We start from the raw sequence: 9,852 nt of genomic DNA, 5'->3' as shown, positions 1-9,852 counted from the left end.
GACAATGTCAGAAAATAAAGAGCTGCTCCCCTCTTTTCATGTTTAGGGAGAAGCCTATGACTGTCAAGAAAACTAATCTTCCCTCAAGGTATGAATATTTCACAGTGTCTGGAAGAATCCACTTAAGATTCAGGAGCCGCCCATCCTTTGAGGAGTGCTCGCTGTGGGCCTTACTGCCCTCTTCACTGCAGGCAGCTCTCTTGCTTTGAGGAGGGAACTAGTCTCTCCTTTGCTTTCTTCCAAGAGCAGCTACTTTCCAGCATATTTTAATAAAGCTCTAAACCATGTGAGAGCTGCATGGTCGATGTGTGTGGATAGTGCCTACCAAGGTAGGGCCCTAGTTGCTGACCAAGGTTTCTTGTTTCTACTGTGTGCTTGATGGTCTCTGAAAACTTTGTGGTGTACATGCTCCTGGCACAAGAGTGGCTGGACTGTGGCGAGGACCCATGGAGGCTATCACAATACAGATAACATCAGTAATTAGAGAAGCACTGGGGGAGAATTCTTCCAAATTAATTTTGCCTCAGAGTAGACTGGAAAACGAGGAGAAGAAGGGCTGTCGGGATCTAGACAAGCTTCATCTGCCATGCTGTATTTTCTTTCCTTGGCCAAGAGGCTCAGGCAATAGAGCAGTGTGACAAATTCCTGCCTATCGCTTGAGTTGTCTTCACCACCCAGGCTGTGGGCTCTGGGCTCACCCTGACTGCAAGATGAAGCATGCTAGCCTGCCCCCAGTTACCGAGGTTGAAGCTGGGTCACAGCACCTCACCACCAGCGTAAGGAAGCATGCTCGTGTAAACAGCTACAGTAGCTTTGCTGATGCACGGGAACTTGTTCATCAACCACAACTTACTGGGGCCCGTTTGTTCTCTTGGTCTGATGTTCATGTGCAGAGCTGGTGGTTTAGGCTGATGGTGGAGTAATACCTTGGCTGCCTTTAGGAAGAGATTCATCTATGGCTTCTTTTATCCCTGAAGATGCCTACACAGCGCAGCTGCAGCCATGCAGGCTCTTGTAGGGCTCCTGTATCTCTGAGCCCCCTCAGAGCTGCCTCTTCCAGAGATTTCTCCTGTGTGAAGCCAGGGCTAACAGCACCGTAGCAAATCATGCTGTGCAGACTCAGGCAAACAGCTTTACTTAAGTACAGTGGGAATTTGTGTTCTGGCAGCTACATTGATGACTCGGGTCTTAGGGGAGAAATTGAGCAAATCTCCAGTGCTGACAAGGCACAGGAATTTCCTAAAGTTGCATTTTTTAATTTCTGTAATTAATACATGAGGAACCTTTTAAATGTCTGAGGGGAGGCAGGGGGAGAGCCAGGCAAGGGAGGAAGGAGGAAGAGAAGCAATTTTATGCCTGTGATTTATGACTGAAACCATGCAGTCAGCTGCTAGGCCCCCTGTGTGGTGCTCAGGAATCACTGCTCTCCTATCGCTGATTTACCAGACAAAGGCACTCTCTGTTGCAACACAGAGCCTCTGCAGACCACGCTGGTATCCTCAGAGGCCACGGCGGCTGAAACCCCCAGCCCGGGAGGACTCAGCAATCCAAGCTGGCAGCCAACCGGCTTCTCTGGGATTTGCCCCTGGGAGTGCCTTGCTCTTTGTGTTTTACTTTGAGCTGGGGCCACATTTCACTTTGATTACTCATGTTTCTTTTTTGTTTTTTCTTCTTTTTGATTTGTTCTTAATCGTCTTGCTGGATTTTCATGCTTTGCTCGTTAGACTGGTGTGTTGCAGCATGACTGGCAGTCCTGGAGGAGTGGGAAGGGAATAGGTGTGTCCAGTGTCCATGAGACATGCAAAAGAAGCCTCAATCCCCTTTTATTTTTTTGATCAAATCTACCTGCCAAAGTTGAGGTTCTACCCAGGGATTTATGCCAGCTGTTGCTACATCCAGTCATAAATATGGTGGCATGGAAAGATATTTTGGGCATGTATCCACTTAGAACAACAAAAACCCACATGTCTACTTAGAAAGGAAACCTTTAAAATTATGCATACAAGCAGTGCTTTGGCCTCAAAGACCGTTCTGGTATAGCCAGGTTCATTAGTCCATTTTGCAGGTTAAGGAAGTACAAGGATGACTTTTCAGCTCACCCTCTCCAAACCTGCGTGGTGATTAGATGGGACAAAATGGACCTTCCTGGGTGGATGGACTGGCAAGGTGGAAACAGCATTGCAGTACACTTAAAACACAGCACACTCTGTGCATGGTAGTATTGTGAGGCAGGGCAAACAGCTGAGGTAGCTACAACTTCACCTAGGTGCTGTTAATGAGGAATGGTGTGCCTGAAAATCTTTGTCTTGAAGAAGCTCTAGGATCAGTCTTCACTTAGTCATATCCCCTTTTGGGAAACCGTGTCTCAAAAACGCTGAGATTTCTCAAGTTTCCACCTTCTGCTTTGGAGCAGAAGTGAAATCAAATGGAAAAGTTACCAAAATACACTCCCACCCACCCCCACGTAGGCACTGAGCCAAGATACTAACAGAACAACTCTGCAGTTATGCAATTAATTTATCAAAGCAGCTTGGTTTGACTATTTGTTACAAGATCTTACATTTCCATTACAGTGACTTGTGACCAAACTCCTTGCCAGAGCTGGGGAGGTGCGACAGCCCTGCTGCCTGTCCAGGGGTGCAAACCGCACCCGTTTACCGCCCCCTCCTAACACCGACAGGCAAACGCCAGAAACGGGGAGTCAGCCAGACGCTGCCCTGAGGCCGGGCCTTCCTCTGCTCTTGCTTCGCTCGGCGGGCTCGCCCCTGGAAGGCCGGCAGCACCCGGGCTGCCACCGCCGCCGTTTCCAGCCAGTGCCCCAGCTGGCTCTCCCCTCCAGCCCATGCAGCGGGGGAGAGCATGAGGCCTTCTCAGGGCGCCTGCCCCAGGCACACTACCGGCAGCAGGACTTTGAGGTATTTCCAGGGCTCTCACACGGCCTGGGGGTCTGAGCCGAGCCTGGGCCCTGGTGGGTGGAAGCTGTGGGGATAAACTGGGCTGAGCCTGTGGTCCCTGGTGCGCTGAGGAAACGTGTCTATTTATATAAAAGCCTCCCGGTAGAGCCGTGGCCTGGAGATGCTAGAGTGAGTGGCAGGGTTATATCCAGCTTGGTGGTTCCTCGTTTGTGCGGAAAGCATGACTGGCCCACGGGCAGGGGTGGTGACCTGGTGAAGAGCAGTCCTGCTGGCTGAGCTGCTGCCAGGCCACGATGGGTAACTGTTCTGGCAGGCTCCCCCAGCCAGATGTCATCTTTCCAGGAGTCAGTGTGAAGTCAATGTGAACTGGCCAGAAATGTTGTTCTGCACCCAGAGCTGATCCAGATCAGGCTTGCCCACCTGAGCAGTTCAGTGGTGAGCAGAGCTGGTGTTTGTGGCCGTGAAAGTCATAGTCAGCCAGAGGTGTGTGTGTGGATTTCTCTGCTCCTGGGGATAATACCATGTCCCACAAAGGCTGTCTCATCTCTTGTCAACCACCTGGCTGCTGCTCACCTTTTTCAGAGCTCCCCCTGCTGCCAGGTGAAAGCTGACCTTGGTTGTCAGGCTCGTGACAGTTGTCTTATGAGCCGCCTCATGAATTGCCCCACCTCTCTGTTGCTCTCTCTCTCTGGATGGCTGGTTGTGCCTTTGGGGTGCATTTACGTTTCTGTTTCTGCTCCTGCCTGATGTAGTCCTAGATCCTGTCCTCACTGCCTACTTTCTGAGCCTCATTCCTGATCATCCATGCTCTCCTGCCTTTATAGTCGTAGTTGCAGGATCCAGTCTTTTGTTACCTTGTTCCTGGTTGAAACCAGCCACTTCCGCCCTTGTTTCAGCTGTAATAGCTTCTTGTTCCAGGCTATATGGTTTGCATTACAGGCTCCCTGATTTCAAAGCCCTCAGGCCAGCTTCTAACTCCACTCCTTCTGCCTTGCCCACTGGATTTGTGGACCTTTTTGTATATCTCAGCTGGCACTGACTTCTGCTTTTTAATGTTATTCCAGTGCTACTGCTGCCTTGTCTATACACAACAGATGCTTGCCAGTCTCAGCTGAGACACCCTGAATGGATTCATAAAAGTGTGCTGAGAAGAAAGATGCCTCAGACGGAGGTCAGACATGGCTGCTGACCCTCAGGAAGAGCAGATTGCTTCTTGCTGTGTGCTGTGGTGCCCTCTCAGTGTAGAATGACACCCCTTCAGATCTCCTAGTGGAACAGACCATTGGTCCCTAACCCATTTCTGTCATGATGATCCATGTTAAAAATGTCTAGTCTTCAGTCCTATTGCTTAGCCTGGATCACTGTGACAGGACCAGAACCAGACTGCACATAAAATTACAGATTTGAGAGCACTGACCCTAGAAAGGGGGCTGGAAATGAATACATGGGGGTAGTAATCTCTTTGTTTGTTGTGAATACACTTTTATGTCAGCCTAGGCCACGTGATAAGAAATGCCAGGGACAGCAGTGATCTAAGCTGTGCCCATTTTTAAGATACAGGTGACTGTAGAATCTACTTGGAATTCGTAATGCCTGATTCTTGCCAGGTTATATCACTTTGTCCCGTAACAAGGCAAACAGGGGTGTCTTGCATTCCTTCTGTGATCCGTTTTGACCAGTGGCTGCTGCATTCTCTGGACAGAAGGGAGATGTCTCTTTTGGTCGAGAAGGAATGCAAGCTTAACACCAAGGAAGAAAAATATTTCAGCCATTTTGCTAGGAAGTATTTAGGGTATGTTGCCTGGAAGCTCTTTGTGTTAGAACCATTCAATTTTGCAAGGAATAATTAAATATTCATTGTGAGAGATTGGAGAATAAGCACTGCTCTTTAGTCTTCTGGTCTGAGCACTCACATGGAGGGGGAGGAACCAAGATCCCAGCCTTAGCTTCACTGAATACGTAATTTAATGTATTTAAATGTTAATTGGAGCCCCGTTGAATGCCCTGAGCATTAAGCTACAGAAGTATTGCTCATTCTTGTCTTTTTCCTTAACCCAATTAATATATAATTATTTTGTGCAAATTAGAACCACCCTACAGGAATGATAAAGATTCACCTTCCTTGCTGTATTCTCCGACTTGCTGATTATTCATGTGAGGTGAGGTACCTGCAGGTTCAAACCTTCCTGTGGACAATGATATGAATTTGAAACAAGGTCTTCCAAATTTAGGTTAAGTGCTCTGATCATTGAGTTGGTGGCTGGGGGAGGTACATCTTGCGTTGCAGATGATCCCTTCTGGATCAGTCCTGGTGAGGGAGAGGTGGACTGATGTGTAGTAAATCCTGCCAGGGCTTAAGCACGAGTTAGGATTGAGGTTGCTCATCACTGTCTAGATTTGACTGTGTAGTACCAGGGCCCTCGTCTGTTGCTGGCATAGGTGATAGCTGAGTCTGGAGAAATGAGAATGTGGACTTCAGCTCCTGAATTCCCTTTGTGACTGTAGTCATAACCAAAGCGTACTGTCAGGCTTGCCTTTAAATGAAAATCTCTTACTGTTTCGTTTGGCTTTTCTTTTTGTCGACACTACTAGAAAGCCCTGTGTGAATATTCAAACTGCTTACTACTCTTACCTCCCAGTAACATTGCAATGAGACAAGATGTCCAAGAGGGCCAGGCTTGGTGTTTATGTCGCTTAGGAAGGCATAAGGAGGCTCTGGATATTGCAGAAAAAATGGTAAATAATGCAATCGTTCTTTTAGATTTTGAATATTAAAATATTGCCAGTAGTTCCTTTATATGGACTATTTTCTGGAAAAATAATCTTCATGTGTACAATCCTTCAGGATGTTCAGTGCTCAGAGTATTTGGTAAACAGAGGGTAACTGTCACTGCAGATATAATCACTCTTTATAAATCAGAACACCCTGTACCACAATGAGCTCCCTGTGCAGGGAGGCTGCTAGTCCTGGAAGGGACTAAATATCATGCCCTGCCAGGCAGAATTAATGTAATGTAATAGGAAGTATAAGAAAGGGGATAAATGAATGCTTAAATCTTTGCACTATAAAAGGACGGCTCAAAACTCCCTTTTATTTCCATATACTCGCTGCCAAGCTGCCACCAAGAAGAGTATCTCACCACAAATTGAGTTTTTCCCATAAAGGAAAAAGTCCAGAGGCTCTAGAGTCTGCTAGAGTTTTACTGCTGCTGTTTATTTTACATAAAAGGTGTGTACGCTACAAAGAAGGGCAGCTGTATAAAACTCTGAAAGCATATAAACAAATGACAGCATTTGAGCCTCCTTGCCTTTCAGACTGGGACAGGGCAGCTGAAGGGAATGCTGTCAGCTTCATCGTGCATGATCTCTATCATGTATCGTTTAAAATTAAGAGCGCAGTTTTGTACAATTGAAAAATTACCTCTAGTGATATATGTGTGTCATTATTAAGGGAGACATTTTCTTAGGCTCTGAATGATGATTCTGTTCCACTCCTGGTTTTAATCTATTATCTTTTGTTTCTGGAGAAGCAGTGCTACTAACACAGATCACTTAACAATGGTTCTCAACCTGCAGTTTTCCATTTACCAGGGTCTGGAAAATGTAGAAAAAAAGATCACATGCCTGCAGCAACTGATCTGCTTACATCCTTTCAACCCTTGGTACTGGAAGTTACTTGCTGAAGTTTATATGAGCCTTTTACAGAGCTTGTCTTCATCAGTCATTCCAGAAACAAATATAAATCAGTCTGAAGAGGTTATTGTAAGGGGTGGTAGTTTCAAAACATCGACTGGAAGAGAGATTAATTTGCAGCCTCACAGATCAGACAGCCAGAAAGAAGACGCTTGGTCCGGCCTTGCTACAGAAACCAAGAGTGAGAATGCAGTGACTTGTAGCAGCAGCCAGGCTGTAAAAGAATTCCTCTGCGCTTCAGAAGAACTGGAAAGGATGGACGAAGGGGAACACACAGCCTCTGAGTCCTGGGAGCAGAACATGTCGAAGAAAGTTGGGATAAAGGCATGTGCCTCATTTATTAGAGCAAGGTAACTAAATGTATTCTTAGAATAATGTTAACTTTGCCCAATCGAGAACAATTTAAAGCATATTTTTCCCAGCCTTAATATAATATAATAAATAAAAATATTTATTTTCAGTTTACATTTTCAATTAAATGTTTGTTTTGGCATTGGCAATGCTAACTTAGAAGCACTCTGCTCTTGCTTCAGATCTTAAAAAACCAAATCCACAGCATGGTAGCTGTGAACAACCTCAATCTGAGTGAAAAGAGTAAACCAGCGTCATACACTGTTGAGAAGTAAAGCGTTTTTTAATGGCCTTATTATATTAATCTTTTCAAGTAATTATATACAAAAGGGCTTGTTCTTCAACAAATGCTTCTGTTAGAGCATGGCTGTTTCCTGGTTTGGTATTAAAGATGCAGCAGCAGAAGTGCCCCAAAGGGAAGGCTAGCCAGTCCTCCTTCTGCGAGTGCCACCTGTCTTATTTGCTTGAAGCCTCATGCTTGAGCAAAAATATATTTTGTAATAATACCCCAATCTGCATAATGGATGAGGTTGAAAAATGAACTCTGTGACAGCTGATTGACAGGCCTGCATTAAAATGCTCTTTCCTTTTCTTCCCTCTGTTGCTAAAACTCTTGCACACAACAAAAATCCCCAAAGCGTAATCTGTCAAAGAGATAATTAGGAACTGGTTTTGTTAAAATAGTCTTGGATTTTTTCCCCCCCTCTTGCCTCTCAGTAATGTATGAGTCACTGAGAGTATTTAAAGCCATTTTATGAACTTCCACAAATGTTGACAGCGAACACCTGTTAGGGCAAGATTTAAGAAATGTAAAAAAAGATATAGTAGCTTCTAATTGTACTCAGGCTAAGAGATGGTGACTGTAATTGCTACTTGGGAGAAGTTAATAAATGTAGTACTGATATTTAATATTAAAGCTACATTCATATTAAAATAATCTGTGTTGCTTGTTTTGGTGTGTATAGTTCAGCATTGAGACAATTAAAAATTGTGGTATTTGCTTGCTTGGCTGCACAGTTTCACAAAATGTTATTGTGGTTTATATTTGCAGATACACTTGTCCAGGGTAAACTTGTCCCCTGCTCAGGGCTTATGCATTAAATAGGTTGTCTAATATTTTCAGGTCTGTTGGATTTTAAGTGCATGTTGCATAAACAGGTACAAGGTAAATTGCACCTGGAAAGGGGATGTTGGTATTGCTTTTTGTAGGAAATAAGGTTCTGTGTTAAAACATCATGAGCTCTTCTAGTTTTGTCAACCAAAAAAAAAAAAAAAAAAAAAAAAAAATTGGATAAATTGTTTTGTTTAATTTTTATTCTTTTTTTTACATTATGTTGATGCAAATTTTGAAACAAAAATGCTTTACAAATTAAAAATACTTTCTGTTTTTACTTTGAATTTCCCAGTCAAAACTTTATTGAAATTACAAATGGTTTACTGGCTCAGACTTATAAATTTTGATGTTTATAATGCTCAACTTTAATCTAAGATTTTCTCTTCATAAAAATACACTCCGTTATTGTAACACCTGCTTTGTTTAACCTTGGTAAATGTGATACAATTTGTTGTCCTATATGCATAAAGCTTGAGTTAAACATAGTTTCAGTCATGATACTGCTAAGTTCTAGTAGTCTCTTGGTTGAATATAGTTAGATATTTCCTCTGCTGACGTGTTTTACAGTCCTTGTGTGAGGATGACTCTGGAAACTGCCACTGCGCTCTCTGGTCGAGCAGTTGGTGATGGGGTCCCTCAGTGACACAAACCCACATTGTGAGCACAATGTCTAACCTTCACCAAATCATGGTGGTGACTTCTGGGGCACTGCCTTGAATATAAAACGGTGGTGAAAGCTGTTAGAAAATATTCCAGGGTTGGCCTATGTGGGGAGAATGAGATTTGTCTAAACCCCCAAAATTTCTAGCTTTTCAGGTTACAAAGTCAATCACTGCCATAGGCAAAAATGCACTGCTGTCTTGTTAGGCCTTAATAAGGATGTGGGACTCCTGATGTACTACAGTTAATGCTAGCAGATCCAAGCTTCACTTTGAAATTGTGTGATGGATGCATGGAGAGAAAAATGTTTGCACTTCTCAGTACTTCTGTGGTAGCAGGGGTATACCATACCCATAGTAGATTGATATGGATGTATTCACTTCTTTGCAGGTTTTGCAGTTAGCAAAAGTCAGGAAGAAGAGCCGTTCTTAAGTATTGTATTTTGGTTGGTTTTAGGTTTGCTGACTTGCTCTTTTGCCAGCTGTGCCTTTTTTGAACTGCCTTTTTTGTTTCAGGCTTTTACTTCAGCTTACTCGGTTACAGCAGTCATCCTTTGCGTTAGAAAATAACATAGAAGGTCAAAAAGAAATTGATGACAAAGTGGCACGACTTGGTTTCGGTGAAAACTCCTTGCTGTTGATGATCAAGGTAAGGGGATGTTTCACAGTGTGCAAGTTCTCAGCTACACGTAGGCTGGTTGAGGTACCTGAGCCAGTTCAGGCACAAAGTGTCTGTAAGCATGACACTCCCCTCAGGTAATTAACTGTGCCAGGAAACATGGTAAATTAGCTGGGACCAGTTGTCCTGGTAGTGCATTATCTGGAACTGACAGTGATAGCTATATAGCTTTTGGGAATGTTCAGGGTTGTTAAGTTTCTCACTGGATGTGTACTTGCAGATGCATCATCACTGTGAGTTTCTTGGGATGCAGATTTTATCTCAGGAATTTTAGATACCACAGAGTGAATCACAAGTATGAAATGGAAGTGGAGATTACTTTGATGACCACAGCAGTATTAAACACTTCCAGAAAAAGTATTAAACATTTTCAGAAGATGACAGAGACATCCTTTTACATTATTTCTTTGTCCTGTTTGATGTACTGGATTCTATTTTTAA

The 9,852-nt window shown here is 43.9% G+C and overlaps 1 protein-coding gene across 1 annotated transcript; it reads left to right on the top strand.

The window, feature by feature from the left end:
* Nucleotides 1–717: 717 nt before the first annotated feature.
* On the top strand, nt 718–9,381 carry LOC141955777 (zinc fingers and homeoboxes protein 1-like; the record flags this gene model as incomplete). Its single annotated transcript, XM_074895335.1, has 5 exons — nt 718–776; nt 2,840–2,915; nt 5,508–5,650; nt 6,440–6,958; nt 9,249–9,381. Coding segments are annotated over exons 1-5 (930 nt in total), but the record flags the coding sequence as incomplete, so codon positions are not given.
* Between the last annotated feature and the right edge of the window lie 471 nt (nt 9,382–9,852).

This window comes from Athene noctua, unplaced genomic scaffold (assembly GCF_965140245.1).
Source record: "Athene noctua unplaced genomic scaffold, bAthNoc1.hap1.1 HAP1_HAP1_scaffold_612, whole genome shotgun sequence".
NCBI classification, from domain to species: domain Eukaryota; kingdom Metazoa; phylum Chordata; class Aves; order Strigiformes; family Strigidae; genus Athene; species Athene noctua.
The sequence above is the reverse complement of the archived record's forward strand: the minus strand, read 5'-3'. Positions and strand labels throughout refer to the sequence as shown.